Below are 19010 nucleotides of genomic sequence, written 5' to 3'. Positions count from 1 at the left end.
TCTGTCCACCTGTTGCTTTCTGGCATTAATTGAGCCCCCCATCCTACAAAAGCGTATTCGCATACTTACCTTCTTTATTCTGGATCGTTTCATTGAAGATAATGGGCCTAACCACCTTGATCCTGTTTAGACTTAAGCTTAAATCTTTGTAGGCTTGTTCCAAGCTTGGCAACTCTTAAGCTCAGGGAGTGTTTTGCTGAAGGACCGCACAGAACAGAGCCTCAGTTAGCTGTTGCTGTTACCCTCATTGCTGCTGAAGTGAGGTGAAGGCACCAGTGAACCCCATGCAAGCCTAGGTGGGACTGGGTCATTTTCTGCAGCTACAGCAGTTTGTCATGAACAGCCTGTTTCCATTCCCAGCTCTCGGTACATGTACTCAACACGGAGGTAGTCCTGCCTTTCAGGGTTGTGAAGGAGAGCAGTGAACAACTGCTTATATGATCGACAACGGTTGATTATTTTAGTCAGAAAGGGCAAAATTGTCCTGACAACATCCAGAGCAGGAATTTTCCTTTTTTCTGTCAAACACGCTGGAGTCCAACCGGAGCTGAAGAAGCCAATGTTCTGGAGTGATCTTTGCCTGCAGCGACAGTCAGGCCTCTCCTTTCCTGAGCCTGATCACAGTAAAACTACCCAATGGCGAGTTGCAAGATCATTTAATTGAAGTTGACATTTCAGAGCATGCACACTCTGACTTCAGGTCAGGATGTGGAACTGAATTGCTTTAATAAAGAAGTCAGATGATCTTTTTTGATCTGTGAGTAACGGTCAGTTACATTTTCTCATCATTTTGGTGCTCTGTGGACACTGTCCACTGAATACAGTCATCTGTCTTGAGAGATGAAGGTGGATCCAGCAGGCACAGAAGTGAGTTGAGTCCTTCTTAATAGGTACATGCTAAAAATCATAAGGAAAAGCTGCAGTACAGCACTAGTTTTCCTCTTTTTCTGAAGTACATCTGCTGTGATCAACGTCTCTTCTGATTGTGGGTGACATGCATGTGCTGCACTAGTCACACAGCATGGATTGTGCTGTCAGACACTGCAGGTAATATGCTGATCTGCTACCATTACCTCTGGCTCGTATAGCTATGGCTATGTATGCTTTGATAAGACCAGCAGTGGAGAGAAGTTGGCCAACAGTGTATCTGCGCAAGAGTAAAATTGGTACTGATGAACAAGTGGCTACACGTAGAAGAGCTTGTATCTACCACGTTGTTTTCAATAGTTCAAGTCTTAACCTAGAAACTTTCTTTGTCTTGTCAATAAACCAAGTTGTCATATAGCTGAATCCATATACAGTGCTTTCAATGCACCCAAACTATTCCATCCCATTCTGTCAGACCATTATATGAGTCAGGTATTCATTCATTATTAAATGAGATAGACTTCTATGAAGACTTTGGTGCTTGAAAACTAATTAGTACAAAGCTCAAATCAAGTCAGGGTATTGTGAACACATTAGAGCTGTCTTTTTTTTTCCACCAAACGACATTTCCTGAACTTTTGAATATAGTTCAAAACCACAATTCTTGTTTTTAAAGTCCCTTTAGCTCTGGGATGAAGAATGCAGCTGACGAGTATGCTCCTCCGAGACAGAGAGGACAGTGAAACTGGTGGTGTTGTAGACATTTCTTCCTGAAGGCTGACCCAGCACCTGGGAGTGAACTCTCAGTGGAGCTCAGAAACTGGACATTATTGACCAAGCCTAGGGCACATCCTTTAACCTTAGCACATAGCAATACTTTTATTACAAATATGGAAGACAAACAACAGAGTACAAGGAGAGAAAAAGGACTTCTCTGCTAAAACAGAATATTTTACATATATGCTTTTCACCATCTGTGATGAGGAGGAGTATTTGACAGATGCGTGATCATGTTGTTTACTGCACTTGGGTATCGGTATGCTCCTAGGTAGAAACCAGGATAGTGAAGAGCAGGAAGGAGGAGATGATCGACAAGGCCATTTGTTTAAATTTCCTCTAAGTGAGGGATGGAAAAGCTGTGACAAGTGTTCTTTGATCTTAAGGCGGAAAGACACATTATTTTCTGGTGAGGCAAAAGACTCGGGAGAGACTGGCCTTTGTTACTCGGGAGGTCAGTATGTAAGCTCTTGGGTGAGCTAAGAGAAAGCTAGGTCCTAATGAGGCACCAGCATCTTCAGAACAGAGGCGCCTTGTGGCAGAGACACTTGACTTGTGGTAGAGAAATCAGCATTAGTAACAGAAATGCACTGTACTGTTGCTCATACAAGATGGTTTCCACATGAAAAGAAAACAGCATGTTTTATTATGCTTTATGGAGCAGTACTATATGCCTTTAGCAAAATAGCTTGAAGTATTTGCATGATGTATTTGCAACATGGCCAAGTTAACACAGCCGTAGGAGCATTAACTTTTGAACTTCCTGACTTTCATGGCTTTAAATTTCAGCTTCAAAGTTGACTTTTTTTTTCTTTGCGTTTTTTGGCCCTGGTTAGTTTTGAAAAGCGGGAGGAAAGAAAATAAGTTCAGGTTTTCTGAGGGGGCACTGAATGTTATGCATATAAGGGGAGATGACTTGCTATTCCTTTGAATATTAAATGATAACTCCAAAGCAGTTTTGATACACCTAGGTTGCTTATGATATTTCTGTGGAGCTGGGGAATCACGAGATTAAATCTAGAAAGCATTGCACAGCGTGGCTCTTTTCCTGCATCTCAGTATGTTTTTCTCCTGAAAAGAGATCAATGGTGTCTGGGAATGCTGAGATTTAAAAAGCAAACACTTAAGACTGATAAAAATGGGTGATCACAACAAAGCTGGGGGAGATCATGGGACCATATCAGACCTAAAAACAGGAAGCATTTTTCCATGTCTAGATTAAGAACAGTAACTTCTAGTTGATTTCCAGTTTGGAAATACCGGGGAGACACCAAGGGTATACTTGCAGATTCAGCTGTGATGACACATTTGAAAAGGCAAAAAAAAGGCCACAGGTTTGTCTTTAGTGTTTTTTTAAATAGAGAAAGAGAGGGAGTGAAAGAGAGAAAAAGACTGTGTGAGAGAAGAAGAAAGAGGACGAGGTATTTCCAGTGCTAGTGCTTTTGCATTTCTTCCTGAATCTGACTTGGACAATAAATGAGCTGCTCCCAGCTCCAGACTGGTGGAGCTTCCCTGCCTTTGCAACTGCTGAATGGGGAGCTAGCTCCTTTTCTTTCTTTTTCTTTTTTCTTTCTGGGAAGAGAGCCAGCCTGATGGCCCATCCTCCCAGCAGGGCAGGGGAAAGTGTTCTCTGAGCTCTGAGCTATTAGGTAACCCAGGCTGAAACAAAAAGTGCTATTGTGGTGTGGCATTTGCCCTGCCTGCCCCACCAGTTAAGGGAAGGCATATTTCCTTCTTTCATCTAACACAAACAAACAAAAAGAAAACAAGAATGCCATTTTTTCCCACAGTGCATGTATAAATGCATTTCAAAATGTAGAAGATGGTACTTTATAGGTTGCAATCACTTACCTTATGACTTGACCATCACACCCTCTGATATTTTTTAAAATGTACTTGTGCCAAAGGCAACTTAAAATGTGTTTTAGAAATGTTTGCAGGTATAAAAAAAACTTTAAAGAAGCTTAGAGCTCTGAACTGAGTGAACCCATTAATCAGGCTGCAAAAACAAACACTTAGGAAATCCCTCCACGAGTAAGAAAGTACCAAAGAAGGTAAGTTTTGACCCGAAAGATAGCCTGCGAATGAGAAAATTGAGGAGTTAAGGTTGTCTCAGATTTTATCAATTTATGCTACAAATACACCTTAATGAGTCCTCCTTCTGTAAAACTTTTCAATAGAAACACAGTTTTATATTGGATAAATCTTTCTGATTTAAGTAGCACAAAGGCTCGTGTCAATGCTAAGACTGTGCAGTGCTCCTGAAAGAAACAATCATTATGGTCTCGTTGTAAGTATGAAAAAGACATTTACCTGGATTGATTAAATCCCTATTTACTTTATTTTCTGTGCACTGTGCACACCAGCAAGGTCTCTCGTGTGTGTCACTACTCATCATCCCCGCCTGGTGAAATAAATAGGATCCAGGGGAAATGTAGCGTGGCTTTGCAGAATTTTCGCCTGTCGGTGGCCTGGTTCCTGTAGAAGTTTCATCCACGCTGTTCTCTGCGGAGGTTTATACAGAAAATCTGAAATGTTGTGACAGTGATGAAGGGTGTAATCTCAAGAAGTGGAAGCATTTAGCAAATTAGTGTATGCTTTGTAAGTGATAGCTCCTTCTTAAAATGATTAGAGTCAATGACTGGTTCAAAGGAGCTGAGGCTCTAAAACATGAAACTTTAGCAGGAGGCGTCTCTCTTCATTGCTGTAGTCAGTGTTGCAGACGAAGAGGATTTCATGGAGGATATAATGAAACACACAAGCTGTGTGGGGACAGTGGGCACTCCCTCGCTCTCTGCCAGCACTGTTTGTTCCCCTTCCTCAATGTTTTCCCCACTACCTGTCCCCTTCAGCAGTCAGTGGAGAGTAGAAACCGTTATTCACAGTTTGGTTGTGAGTCAAAGCTGGTGAACTTTCACCAGGGTAATTTGCTGTCGGGAAGCATGAAGGCAGCAGAAGTGCGCTTGCTCTGCCCGCGCTGCAGACCAGTCAGAAGTGGCATTAGCACAGGCTGAGCAAGCACATACATGTGCTTTGAGATGTCTTTGGGTCTGCAAAGAGTGCTTTTCCCTCCTCATTCTTGTCTTCTTGATGTTAGAGCTTCCATAGCTCCCACCATGCAGAGCTGCTCCAGACCCAAAGCATTGCAGACGCTACTCAGCCCAATTGCACAGCTACCAATTCGGGAGGGGTGCTCAAGACCATATTTGATGCAGTAGATGAGGGAGCTCAGCAGATTCATTGCCAGAATTATTTACTGCTGATGTTGCAACATTTTTCAGCAGTGCTTATTGTAAGTGTTACAAGAGATTTGTCACCTGTGTTGCATTATGAGTTTAATACCATGAGTGCGTGTGCGAGAACACCTCATAGAGCAGGACCAGTTCATGGTTTAACATGTAGTGTAATGAGGTCCAATAAAGTAATGTTGAAAGGATGTTAACGTTGCAAAGGAAAACATCAGAAGCAAGGAAATGCCAGAATTAATATGGTCTGTGGAAATCCAGTCTCTCATGCATTATGGGCCAGCTCTTATTACATGACATACTAGGCTTTCCAAAGGATGTCTCATTTTTTCAGTGTATGTGTAGTTAGATTTTTCTTTTGATGTTCCTCAGCCTATATTTGTTAAACATGAAGCATCCAAAGTCCATACTTACTGTAAAATCATTCATCATGTAAATATTTCTCTTATACATTAAATTAAGAACTTCAGTGTTTAATAAATGCACCTCTTTTTCACAGTGCTCTCGTAGTATCAGACACTTAAAACAGTGTTCATATTTGAAATCTGATGAGCCAGGGCAGAGATGAAGACAGAAGCTGCATAAAGTATTGACTGTTTTTTTTCCCCAGCTTGAATCAAATTAGACCTTAATTTTTCTGGATAAACATAACATTTGTACACCATCTTGTAATTTCAAGTATAGTTTCCCAGCTTGGGTCATTAATTAGGTCTGCAGTGCAGCTGGTGTAGCAGAACCAGACTGTAACTCTGGGCAGACTGGTCGCTAAAGACTTTACTAGTGAGTTTCACAGATATTTGATGAATGCTCAGGCTTGTGTTTATGGTGTTAGTCCCAAATCTAATTAGAGGAAAGGAGAGCAAACTGCGCTGTGCTGGCCCGTCCCAGCCAGCCCCAGTACTCTTCCACTGTCCCCACCCCACCCCCTACATCCGCCACAGTTTTTTCACCTGGCTTCTGCTCTCCTCTAGTTTTGCCCCCTGCAGACCCCGTTCTCCTTTTCTCCCCCGGTTTCCATTCCCTCTCCCTGTTCCTGTTTTTCCTCTCTTCCTCCCTGTGTTTGGGCCTACAGGGTTTTTCTGTTTCAGGTTATTGCCCGGGTACCTGCACGGCAGGAGACGGGACTGACAGAGCCAAGAGGGACAGTTTTGCTAATGTTGGTCCCTTTCCTGATGTCAGGCACTCAGGAGCAGTAATCCCAGGTTTTACTCAGCACCAGCATCTCTGAGACTATTCAGTGCAGATAGAGTCTTCAGAAACTCCGGAGCCAGACTAACACAGGAGTCCACTAACGGTGCGAAAACAGGGCTTTTAGAAGCTTATACACTGAAACGACTTTGGGCACCATTTCACGTAGATGTGATTCCTGGGTACCGGTACACCTTGGACTCCCCCCACTTCCAGTTTTGGGATTCTGACTCCAAACTTGCAGGCACTAAAGCTGCTCAGCAGCATACTGGTGTGATTTTAAAAATATGAACGCAAGAGCACGTTTTCTCAAAAATTGCAATTTTAGGATTTTTAGCTGAAACATTTCAAACGTTTTTTAGCAGGCAGCCAGGGTAGGAGATTTCAGCACAGCTTGGCAAAATTCAAAACAAACTGGAACTGATACCTTACTACTCTTGTGAATGATTCTCAACGTGCATGTAACTAAAATGGTGAGAAAACCTGTGTAAACAGAGAGGGGGGGAAAAAAGGAAAACAGAGGAGTAAAGAAAAAAGGTTCTTTTTATAGCATTTAGCACATGAGAATGTAAATAAATGTGGTGTTAGTGAAAGTTAATTATTTTGAAAACAGTCAGCAAGGCAGATTAGGAATAAAAACAGTGCAGCTGAAGACAAAGGAAATGATATTTAGTCTTTGATCAGAAGTTTTCACAGTGATTTTCTGTTCACCTTCAAGGGTGGCATAATTTTATGAATAACAAAATGTGTTTTGCTACTTGAGTAGCCCTGAAGAGAAATGGTGTTCATTCCATATGGCCACTTGAAAGAAAATCACATTCCTGCTCCTCCTTTAAGAAATAACATTTTTAGTTATTAAATCTTTTCTCTCAAAGAGGGATCCTCAAGATACATAGTGAAATTTACATTTAGTCTCACAAAAGAAGATAAGTCTATATTGTGTGCTTATGCTGCACATTTCCTTAGATGATGATCATAGACTAACTGTATCATCTATATACCAAGCTGAAAACCTGAAATGTTCTTATTTTTAAAAATATTTTGTTCTCATTGCAATATTCTTGACTATAAAATAGTTTTTTCTTCCCAAGTTTGTTCCATCTCACAGGAGGTGAGTCTTGTTGATAACAATTGGTCCGTGGCTTTTCTGCTACTCCCTTTTAAGGTGTACCAAACTTTGTCTTCTTTTTTTTTTTTTTTTTTTTAATATTCACCACACAGAGCATAATCTTTCAGTCATTTCAGTTACTTGGTAATGCAGTTACTTGGTAATGTTGGTCGAAGCAAGATACAGTAGGAGTGTGAGCAGGGGTAGGACAACTCATCTGTGAGTACCCAGCTATTGCTTAACTGAGAGAAGAAGCACTTCTCATCCCTGCCCAGGAAAACCAGGGCTCTTAATATATTGTGGATCTTAAAAGTGCTGGGATAGCGTTAGTGTATGTTTGAATTATCTTTGGGCTTCTGTGGTAATTGCCCACCAAAGGACCTGCCATCACTTTGCAAACGCGGGGTGTTGGGATGTGCTGGGTGACGGTCAGACTCTCCAGCAACTGCTTAAAGTCGCTGGTTGAACTTTCCTGACCTGGGGAGTGAGATCTGAGCCCCAGTGCAAATGTGACAGACAGTGCTCCTGGTGGCAACCACATGGACGGCAAAGGAATTGGAAAGGAATGTATAAATGCCAGTAAATTTAGCAGGACAGTGATAGCAAAAATAGCCTGCAAGTGAGTATATGCGAAAGGGAAGAGGTTTTTAACAAATGAGATGCATTTATATTTGTGATTAATTTTAATTATGTTATGTTATTATATTTTATATTTTATAGTTTTAAATACATTATCTTTTTAATTCTTTGTAATTATATCTTACATGTATAATGAAAATATTCTTTTTCTGGCCCAGTCCCTCTGTAATTCGTTTGAGACAATCTGCTTCTGAATGTACACACTTCCTCTCAACAAAGGGCTGTTTCAGTTTCAGTGTCTTTGAATGATTTTGAATTTATTTTTTGAACAGTTGTCTGTGATGTTGGCACTCAGTACACTAATTTGAATTAATATTTCTCATGTTTGTATATTATCGCACACTGCAGGCATTTTTCTTAGTACTCGATCACGTGCTTGTATCTCAACTCTTTTACCGCATTTCAAATCTAAGGTTACTTTAATAACAACGTAGTGTACATAAAACCATAGCAATGATGTTTGCATCTGATTGTTTATGAGATAGTGCCTGTGAGTTGTGGGTTTACATGAGCTTTTGCTGTCTCTCATGCTGAGCCGCTGCACCCCGGCATGTCTCCGTGATACACTGTGACTCCCAAGTCCATGGAATAGCACAGTAGGGACAGTGAAGAAATAATCCAAAAGGAGGAAAATTAGTGGTGATAAAACTGAATAACTGGATAGGTTGAAAAAAGTTTCGTAGTAAAAAATCAAGCAAAACATAATATTTAGAAGATCCTCAGTGTTTGCTATTTTTTTAGTGTTTCGGGTAACGCTTATTACAATAATAAAGGCAGTTTTAAGTTATCGTCATGGGGAAATTTTTTTTATTGCTACCGAAAACTGATTTCGAAGAATAACTGTGTATGCAACCATATTGGGTTTTTTCGTATCTAGAACACAAATGAATAAAAATAACCATCTATAGAACCATGCTTGTACTCCCACATCTATAAGTGATGTTGCATGGCATTCAGTTGAGGTATTTAGGGAAAATACTTAGCACTAGCCTAATCCTTTTTTTGTTGGAGTTGATGAGTATTTTGCCAATGGCTTCAATAGAAGTGAGTCACATTCACAATTTTTTTTCTCCGAAATGCTTCTATAGTAGCAAAAAAGTACAGAGGAATCTCTTGACGCAAGGTATTCCCGAAAACTGTCATTGAACGCTTGCTGGTTGTAATGGGAATGTTCTTTGTATTGTGTCAGTCACATCAAGTGGGTCTGAGTGACCATGATGTTTCTGTGTGGCTTAAAAAATGGAGTTTTGAAACCTCCCACACAGCCCTGGATTCTGCATTAGCACACAGGCGAGCAAAATGGGTTTTTTTCTGTGATGAAAGTACGAGAAATTTAGGTTACCAGAAGGTGCAATTAAATTTTTGCAGGAAATCCTGAAGATCCCAAAGAGATACCTAGTCTGCAAGAGAACAGTTTTCTATTTTTATTTGAAAGTGATTAACTTTTTTCCCTTCAATTAGCTAACAGCAATGTGTTGCAGAGATTAATACGGAAGTTGAAATAGCTTCTATGTAGTTATATATTGCAATCATGTGTGGAAATGGTGTATGTGTTCTTTGATGCATTAGGAAAACACAGTTAACATACAGTTAGCAGATTCACAAAATGAAAATTAATGTTTGAATTATTTAGCTAACGCTGCGCTTTGCCCCAGAATCTGGTGTTTATTATTGTGAGCTTTAGCAGGAAACAGAAGCAGCATCAATTGGGAAAACATTTCTTTACCGAGCTGAGAACAGTATGGCTTTCTCGTTGCAAAGTGGGGAACCTGGCTCTTAGCTTTCTTTGTTCCTAGTTAGACTACTCCCAAGCTATTTTAGCTGAACGTTTTACGTACTAATGGAGCCTGGGGAAGTGCAGTTGGCAGCTGTTCACGGGATAATAATGAAACACACTGTTTAGTACTGCATACTGCTGCTGTAAAATGCGGGAAGTATTTTATAGCGATCATGGTGAGCAGAGCTGGGTCCACTTTAAGCACTGTAAGTGCGTGAACCGTGGGCGAGGAAGTTGTGTTTCACATGAGAGTAACTGGTACTCGTTTGCTTTTGCAGGTAAAGAAACCGTGTACAGAGTCAGATGGTTCAGAGCCGCAGAATCCCAGGTACGGTACCGGGGGGGCAAGCACCAACTGCCCGCAGCACGGTTCCCCACTGGGAACCATTCCCAGTGGGATGCGAGGCGGAGCTGTGCTGGGGATATGTAGCATCAGAGCACGAGAGACCTGTTTTGCAGAGAAGGAATGGTTGGATAAATATTAATGGTTTTCACTCTGGAAGACTTTTTTTTCCCTTTTCCCAGTTAAAGATGTGAGCTAGCATCTAGGTTGTCGAGTTTAGATGGTGCCACAACGTCATAATTGCCATTGTCATCCTCAGTTATCATCCTCAATTGCCATAATTTTCATCCTCAATTTAAAGAAAAATAAATCCTATTAATTAGTTTAGGGAAGTCTGTGTAAACAAATGTCACTTTGTTTGTTAATCCTTTTTCTGCATACCTGAGTCTTGAAGTTTACTGATAATATTGTTTATTTGGGAAAATTCACCTTTATCAAACCTTCTTTGTTTTCACTTATACAAAACATGCCACTGTGTTCCTAAGTTGGGAAGGGGCCATATGTTCTTTATAAAGAAATTCTTCCAATTAGCCTTTGCTAATTTCATGTACGTGGAAAAATGGATTTAATTTCCATGTTTTGCACTTATATGGACGTGTAAGTGTAATTTTGAGCAGGTGAAGTAGTAATTGTTTTAGGTGTGCCATCAAGTGCACATCTTCTTGCTGATTAGTAATCTGTTGAGCAACAGTGGATGATCTTCTTCAAGTTTTGTGGCTTGAAGTGCTTTTGTCCTTGTCTTGCTTCTGTTTTGAAGACCTATTTCAGTTTCACAAAAACTCAGGAGCTTTCATTGGGAGGGGAGAGCCACAAAACAACCCTGATGTCACACTAATATTGTGATTAAAACGCAGAAAAGCAAAGTAATTCAAGGTTTGCCCCCAGATCCCATCTGTAACTATGTCTTTGTGGCACTATTGTGGCAGGATCCTCTGGTGTCACCTGCAATATCCAAGGCCAATATAATACCCATGGCTTGAGCCGTACTGTGCCCCATCTGAATTTCTCTTATTAGCTTTTCATGTCAGTTATTAATACATCCTTTCATTTAGTTTGGTAAGAACTGAATGTATGTAAGGGAATACAGAATTCAATGTCCAGATATGCTTCCAGTGAAGTCAGTAGCAGTTTTGCCCCAGACCTCAGTGGAGGCATGTTTTGCCCTTCAGTCATGGTTTAATGACTTCTAAATGAAAAATGTATCTGCTGTGCTGCTGCTTTGGATTAAAATTTATTATAAATGTCAAGCTCTTTACAAGTACTTTGACAGCATGGAGAATCCCAACTTAGCAAAACACTTGAGTATGTGCATAGTTTTAAGCGTCTTTCTTGTCCAAATGAGACTGCTATGTCTCAAATCTTTAAAAATTGTGAAGTCCATAGTCTGATGTAGTATCATCACACTATAATATTGCAACAAACCTGAGGACCCAGAATACGATGTACTGTCATTACCTGTGCACGTCAGGAAATTTCTTATGAGCTGTGGTTAACTCACAGAATCACAGAATGGTAGGGGTTGGAAGGGACAGTTGGAGATCATCTAGTCCGCCCCCACGACAAAGCGGGTTCACCCACAGCAGGTTGCACAGGAACGCATCCAGGTGGATTTTGAATATTGAAATTCTTCATACCAAGCCTGAGGAACAGGATACTTTTTTTGTCCCAAGTGCAAAGGGAACCCATGTTACAAATAGTCAATCTGGAGGCTAAATCTGGCAGTTTCATTTTTTTAAGCTGCATTTTCAAATAAAAATGCTTTTCATTTCGAGCTTCGCGGCATCACTTTGAGTGTATATCAGATACAGTTGGGATTAATGCTCCTGGCCTGAGCGTGTGCAATGCTCTGTATCCAGCCTGGAGTGGGATTTTTTGGTCAGATCTCGATATGCGGTGCGACTTTGGTCTTGCAGGGGAATCTCTGACAGACCTTTAGCTGGAGCGGCGCTAGAGGGCACCGCGCGGCACGTAAAACTTTAGAGCCTGGAGCAAGGTAATTCTTCTCTAAACAAGGCTTAAGTGAAAACATTGCACATAAAATGAAACATCAGCATAAAAATGAATGCTGGAGACACGCAGCCTTACAGAATAGCTCCTGGCTTGGGACCTAAGGCCAATATCATTCATTTATTTAGCTAGCTTTATAGTCTGTTGGTTTTGGATTTGAAACTATTACAATAAATGCAGATGGAAAGTGTTTTTACAGTAGGGAAGTAATTAAATTGGGTGTGGGAACTTTGTCAGGAGAATTCTTGGAGTGACATGTGTGTATCAGCAGATTCTTTGTCTTGCTTGGCCTTGGTTTGTCTTTTAGAAAGAAACATTCAAACTGCAGATGTGACTAGTAAATTTTTTTTAAGGGAATTTACTAACCTGTGCAGCATATCAAAAAAAAATGCTTTCCAGAAGTGTCCAGCTATACATCCAGTAAAAATCAACCATTGCCAGTATTTATTTATAGAAAATGGTTGTTATTTTGACAGGCAGGTAAACTGCACAGGTGGAGAGGGAACTGTAGTTAAGAATTGAAGTCGTGGTGGTCAGGTGAGTTGTAAACAGCAAAGGAAACATGCATAACTTCAGTATCTCTGTCACAAATTTTGATTCACAAACGACTTTGTCTTACAAATTCTGTCAAAGTTTCTTGGGAGTTATTTTGCCAAATCCCTATGAACTGGTTGTGAATACTTCCTTTTATCCCCAAATGTTTAGATATTATACCTAAATGGTGGTATTATACCTAATCATGGTGGTATTGTGGCTGTATCAATATTATGGCATTCTTTCTTCATCATTTTATAGTAAAAACCAAGTTCCCCCTGGATAGCCGTTCAGTCATTCAAAATGCTTACAACTTTCTGGAACTTTTGGTACGTGAGACAGAGGCAGTAATTGGATGGGACTCGCCAACCGTTGTACTAAAGGTCTGGATGAGACGGGAGTAACACACGTGGATGACAACTCCGGCACGCTGGCCCTGTGTCAAATTCACTAGCCAGGTTAGGAAGAGAAGTTCCTGTCTTCAGAGCCTACAAACATACATTGCTCTTAATTTTCTTACATGGTGGGTGTAATTTAAAAGGGTACCAATCCCAAGTATGCTGAACAGCTCCTACTTTGACTTTAATGTCATACAAAAATCGCTGAAGTGCATGAAAGTTAACTTGTTTGCAGTTATCAACGAGCTTCCTTCTTACATAGATAATCAAATAAGTAATTTTAATAAGGGAGCATTTTGTTGCCTTAAAACTTGTAAGCTACACTTACAGCCTCATACCCCAAGACTTTGCTGTGGAAATGAGTTCAACACTATAATATGTGTGATTCCGAAGTCTGGTAAAATGATAAATACTGAATCCCAGACTTCTGCTCACACTCAGCTACAGCACGTTCAGTTTGGCCACACATCCCAGGGCAGCATCTTTCTTTGAGACAACAGATGTTTGTGAGACAAAACACGTCTGTCACCCCCAAGTTTTCTTTTCCCTTCCCTTCCCCTTCCCCTTCCCCTTCCCCTTGCCCTTCCCCTTCCCCTTCCTCTTCCCTTTCCCTTTCCCCTTCCCCTTCCCCTTCCCCCCCAGAGATTCCACTGTAAGACCAGTGGAATATTGAGTGTGGTGGGCTGTAAAATGAAATAGGGAGAAGAGAAATGAGGGGAGGGAGAGGAAGTCCCTGCAAATGGAAATTTAGCAGGGTCTGCTGCTGCTTCCTCAGAAAAAAAGGAAATTTTTTTCCATAAGAAAATAATCATGCTTTTTTACTCTCTGGAGAGGATAGAAGAGTCTGCAGAAGAATGAGAAGATTTTTCTGACAGCTGAGACATAGTTTCTTTTTCTTCCTGGAAGGGTAAAGGAAAATGGTCATATGTTTCATATACTTTCCCTCTTTAAACCATGATCTTTATATTGTGAAGACAATATCTATGGGGACAAAAGGGACGAGCAGTTTTGTAAGCTTTGGATGAAAGCTAGCTGACAAATTAGCTTGTGAAAATACATAGTGGTGTGAAAAAGACCTTACTTGTATGTTCAAAGAAGGGCAATGGATCTTTATGTTGGTAAATTAAAGCTACACCCTATGGAATAAGCAGCGCTCCGTTCTGATTGCATAATCGTTACTACAAACCTGTGGATCCAATATCTCAGCTATATTAATTCTTCCTGACTTGTCTTTTCCCTTAAATAGGTTTTTTTTTTTATATATTTATGAAAGCAAAAGAAAGGGAAAACAAGCTACTCTTAAGCAAATCCTCCCTTTCAAAACTTTATCAGATGCTGTAAGAAGAGTGTAATCCGAGGCATTATAGCTATTACATTAGTACCAGCTAGACAAAGTTCATTCTTGTGTATTACTGAACTACAAATTCACCGATGGTGATCACTGGTAAATACCGAATCATATGCACAGACACAGTTGCCGGATAAACAGGCTGTCCAAAAAAGCACAGAGGGATTTTTTTAATGTGTTTAAAAAAGGTCTCCAATATTTCAATTTAATACGGGTTTCAGTGAGGCTCTTAGCATAGATTGCAGCTGTTCATCAGATGATTGCTGTTCTGTTCTTCCACACCACACTGCTTAGAAGTGCGCCACATAGTAAGATTTAAAAGAGATGAATTCCTGTTTCTGGTTCTTCATCTTAAAAGTCTCTCTTAAAACTTCTGAATGAGAAACGGGCTTTCACATTTTCTCACTGGTCTCATTTTGATACCTACTCATGGTTTTTCATTGGTCAGGATATAGAGTGTATGTACGTGTCCAGAGACAATTACTCTCATTAATGTATTCGCAAGTTAATTGATGGTGTTGAATGCCAGCGAGAGCTGCCTCAGTTTTCACCTTCAGGTCACTCCACCAAAGTTTGTTTCTTCTGCAGTTTGGGGCACTGTTGTGCATACGATGTTCACTATACTTACTGTGCCTGCGCTATGCTAATACTGCATGAGCGCATTACTGAACAGTGTTTCCATGGCCATCTGTGTATTTAACAAAAAATGAAACGGAAAATAACGTGCATCTTCTGTATCTTATTCTGGACAACGAGATCATCAAAAATGTTTCATTCTCAGCAGTTTGGACTGTGTGAAATACATCTGAGATTTCTCTTTCACTGACTAATTCCCTTAACAAGACCTTCACATCTCAGGATGATGATGGTGGTTGATTCTTTCAGTCAGGTATTGGCTTTATTTTAATACCATGTAGTTGTCCATATTTAGCAGATCTAACATTGTAGCTCCTCAACTCAAATCCAAGCTTTTCAGGTCATCTGACAGATTCTGTGATGAAGCTGTCGTGCCTTTCCATGACTGTTTGTACACAGTTGACCCTCTTCATTCCCGTTCCTAGGAGAGTGAGACCAGTAGTGCTCTCTCATTCATTTGCAGTTCAAGAGATGAACAACAAAATGTTTATTGTTACATGGTGAAGAGGAGCTTTACAATTGAGCTGCCAAGCAAGAAAAGCCAGCAATAGCTATGGAAATTGTCATTAATGTTTCAGCAATTATAACAGGAAAAAAAAAATATTGGTTGTGCAGTAAAAATAGGCAAGCTGAGACTACCACACTTTCATATGGGTTGTTTAGCCACATTATGCTCACTCATTTTCTTCTCATCCATGCCTTAAAAGGTTTTTTAGAAGGTAAGGGTCTGTTGTCTGTAAACCAGATGTAGCTTACCTTGGCTAGAGGGTAATTTAAATGCTTTTCTGAGTCAGGAGTAGTGTGCCTCGACTGTATCTCACACTGAATAATCTGCAGATCATAATGGCATGATAAATGGGCATCATTTGTGGAAATGAGATGCTGAGAGGACTCTGATTCAGCCTCTGGAGGTGAGATTCATCTCACCCTGAAGCAGATGTGTAACGTAGGTGCTTCCCAGATGATGCCATTTATCTGATCTGCTTTCTATTGACTGTGAAGACAGCTTACTGCCTCCCTCTTCTGAGCAACCATGCAGACTCCACCAGCAATCACCTGTTACACGACTGGCTTACTACAAGACCAGCTAGATACATAATATGAGCAAAGGCAATGAAAGCATTTATTTTTATTTTACAGATTCTGCTTTTCTGCAAAACTCTTCCGTTCCAGAAGGGAATACTTGCAATGGTAAAATTATTCCTTAGCCAGGAAAAAACACTTTGTAACTAGCTGCTAGTATTTCTTGTGTTTGGGGGAAACTGTAAAAAGGAACAGGTAGAGCAACACAAATTTGCTATGAAAAGACAGAATAAATAAAGTTGAAATTGAAGGATTGCCATAAGTAATTTTGGGAACTGGAAGAAAAAATCCAATCAACAGCAGGGACAGTATATGTCTGCCAGAATAGAGCATTCATGTCGGTGAGGGCACTATAGTTATAAACACTTCACCTAGGAGAAATGTTTGGCAGGATCAAGCCCAGACTTCTCCATCAAGACAGTGGCTGGCAAAAAACATATCACAATTTTCCAATTTTAAAATAACTATGTTGTGGAGTAAGATTTCTCATAAAGGCTACATTCTGGGACAGACAGGCTTAGCTTGCAGTTGAAAGAATGTTTTATACAAATCTGTTACTTATTAAAGGTTCGGTGCACGTATTTAGTCTGCGTGCCACTTAAGCGGTTTGAGTCAATCAAAATAATGTAGTTATTGAGATGACTGTGCAGATACATGTAGCTGAATGACATACAGCATCCACGACAATTGCACGACAGTCACTACAAGGAGTATGTTGCCTTGCGATGTACGATGTCTTTTCGGGCATGTAGTTTTCAGGCAGTGCAACTCTTTCCTATTTTTAGAGCAGCCTGTGTGGTATCTCTCTGCCTGCTCTACGCTGATGTTCTCGTTCGTTAACTTTGGAAATTCAGTCTTCTGATTACTCGAGGCCTATTGAAGCTGGTCACTGTCTGCCCATTGGTTTTTGTTGGCTCTGGATCAAGCCGCCAAAGAGTTCTAAAAATATATTGGATATGTTTACAGAAATTACAATAATCTATTTAGAGTGCAAACACATGGTAACTGATGACATCACAGGGAAGTATTTGAATGGTTTATATTAACAGATCCCTATGGCTTTAACAATAAAATTAATGTATTTTTCATATTTTAGGTCTGTTACATGTTCCTGGTTGGGTTTTTGTGGTGTTTTTGGTTTTTTTTTTTTTTAATCAGGCATAAAATATTTTCTGTTATATTAGTAATAATTTATCTGGGTGATCCCAAGCCAGATCATGTCAGTGTTAAGAATTCCATTAACCTGAATCAGTGGTGGGTCAGGCTTTGGAATAAATGAAAGCAACAAAACCCAAGAAGTTTTGAACACTTCTTGGAAATCTGTATCACCTTATTGAAAAAAAAAATAATAGGATAAACAAGATTTTAACAGAGGTGTTAACAGAAGTAATGTGGAGATTTTGGAGTTACTCTTAAGTGCAAGTACATAGTCTTTTTGTCTAACGTCACATGCTTTGAAAGATAAGAGCTTTCTAGTATGGATTCGTGCCACTGGAATGCAAGAACCAACCACTGCTAATGTTTTAAAACCTATTTTAAAGATAGAAAAAAATCTAGTACATCTGGAAGAGAGATAAAGTTCTCTCAGAAAGTGAGAAACATGCTATTCTAACAGGTCTGAGTTTATTGTTATCTGTTGGTAGGAATATGTCCTATTTATGAAATAGAGGAGATAATACAAAATACTGTGCAAATGATGCTGCAATGTGCTAATTTAAATGTAGAGGTTTTATTTTATTTGCTGTCTCCTTAGAAATATGCTGTCATTCCTGTTTGCTTAGGTGTATTTTGAAAATTATTTAAATCCTATTGAATAATGGCTTGAACCACCTATTCCTAAAATATTTCATGACTCCTATTTTTTCCCAGTTTTCACTCACCAAATACACAAATATAGGCATTAAAAAGCAGTTGATACTTTATATATATATATGTTCGTTGGATATGACCTTATGTTTTACGTATCTTAAGTAAATGTCCTGAATATTAGGCTGTTATGAAATCCATTCCACTTCGTACAAGTATTACATATTTTTTGGAGTGAGGATTTGAACCAGAATATCCTGTAACCAGCACACATAAATCTAGTCACTTTTGCTATCCCAGATTGACCTGCGAGAAAATTTTCTATCATCTTGAGTAATTCCTAGCTTACGCACTGCTATTACAGGAACAATGGCAATTACTCTCAAGATACTGCTATGTCCACATCTCTGTTTTAAAGTCTTCTCATCATTCCTTCTTCCACATGCCCTTCTTCACAGAAAGGAAGTTTTTTTAATGTGAATTTTTGTGGTTAATTGTGAGGAGGACTGGAACCACCCCATATATTTGTATAATTAATTGTTTTGACATAATTGTGGCTTCTGAAGTGCCTTGTGAGTTTTGAGCCTGCTCAAGAGTGCAAGTTCCAGCCATGAAACCACCCTTACACATGCTGAACTACTGTTATCTGCGTTCTGCCATCCTAGGCAATGGGATGGTGAGTCCCCTTCAACCCAAATGCGTGTTAGTGCTCTTTATAAGGTCTGGGATAAGCTGGCAAAAATGAAGCTCTGGAGCTGTGTCAGTAATTAAGTATTATGACAGTTAAGAACCGAGAAAACCCCTGGCCACTAAAACCAGAAAAGGGACTACTAAGGAACTGAAAAGAAGGCAACAAAAATTTCCAAAATTTCATATATAAGCAGCACACTGAAAACAACTTGCTCATAGTCGTAACTTCCAACCAGGAATGGCAGCCTATAAACAAAAAAGGAAAACGGACAATTTAACAATGTTATAATCAAAGACTCTTGAAAGCACATTGAAATAATCAGTGTGATCCATTAGTCACCATTTCAGAACAACTTGTTAGGAGCACAGGTACAGCAGTGCACGGTGCAGTTCTTCCATCGGTATCTCCCCTCCCTTTTGTCATCCCTTTTGTACATGGGTGCTGTTGCACCTCATAACTTGGGCTACTACGGCAGCTATTTTTACACCAGGCAGAAACGATAACAATATATGGACGAGAATGGTCTCCAGAGGTCCCTTCCAACCCCTATAATTCTGTGATTC

The 19010-nt window shown here is 39.9% G+C and overlaps 1 protein-coding gene across 9 annotated transcripts in view; it reads left to right on the top strand.

Moving 5' to 3' along the window:
- EYA4 (EYA transcriptional coactivator and phosphatase 4) overlaps positions 1-19010 on the top strand; it is a 154719-nt gene that overhangs the window by 70280 nt on the left and 65429 nt on the right. For 8 of the 9 annotated variants that reach the window (XM_054195171.1, XM_054195172.1, XM_054195178.1 and 5 more), the window contains one exon: positions 9880-9929. The exons of the other annotated variant lie outside the window; for it this stretch is intronic. In XM_054195171.1, the coding sequence (XP_054051146.1) occupies positions 9880-9929 (50 nt within the window). The remainder of the gene's footprint in view (positions 1-9879; positions 9930-19010) is intronic. 9 annotated transcript variants of the gene reach the window in all.

Source organism: Rissa tridactyla, chromosome 3, assembly GCF_028500815.1.
Source record: "Rissa tridactyla isolate bRisTri1 chromosome 3, bRisTri1.patW.cur.20221130, whole genome shotgun sequence".
Taxonomy (NCBI): Eukaryota; Metazoa; Chordata; class Aves; order Charadriiformes; family Laridae; genus Rissa; species Rissa tridactyla.
Note: the sequence above shows the minus strand (reverse complement) of the source record. Positions and strands in the feature narration are given on the sequence as shown.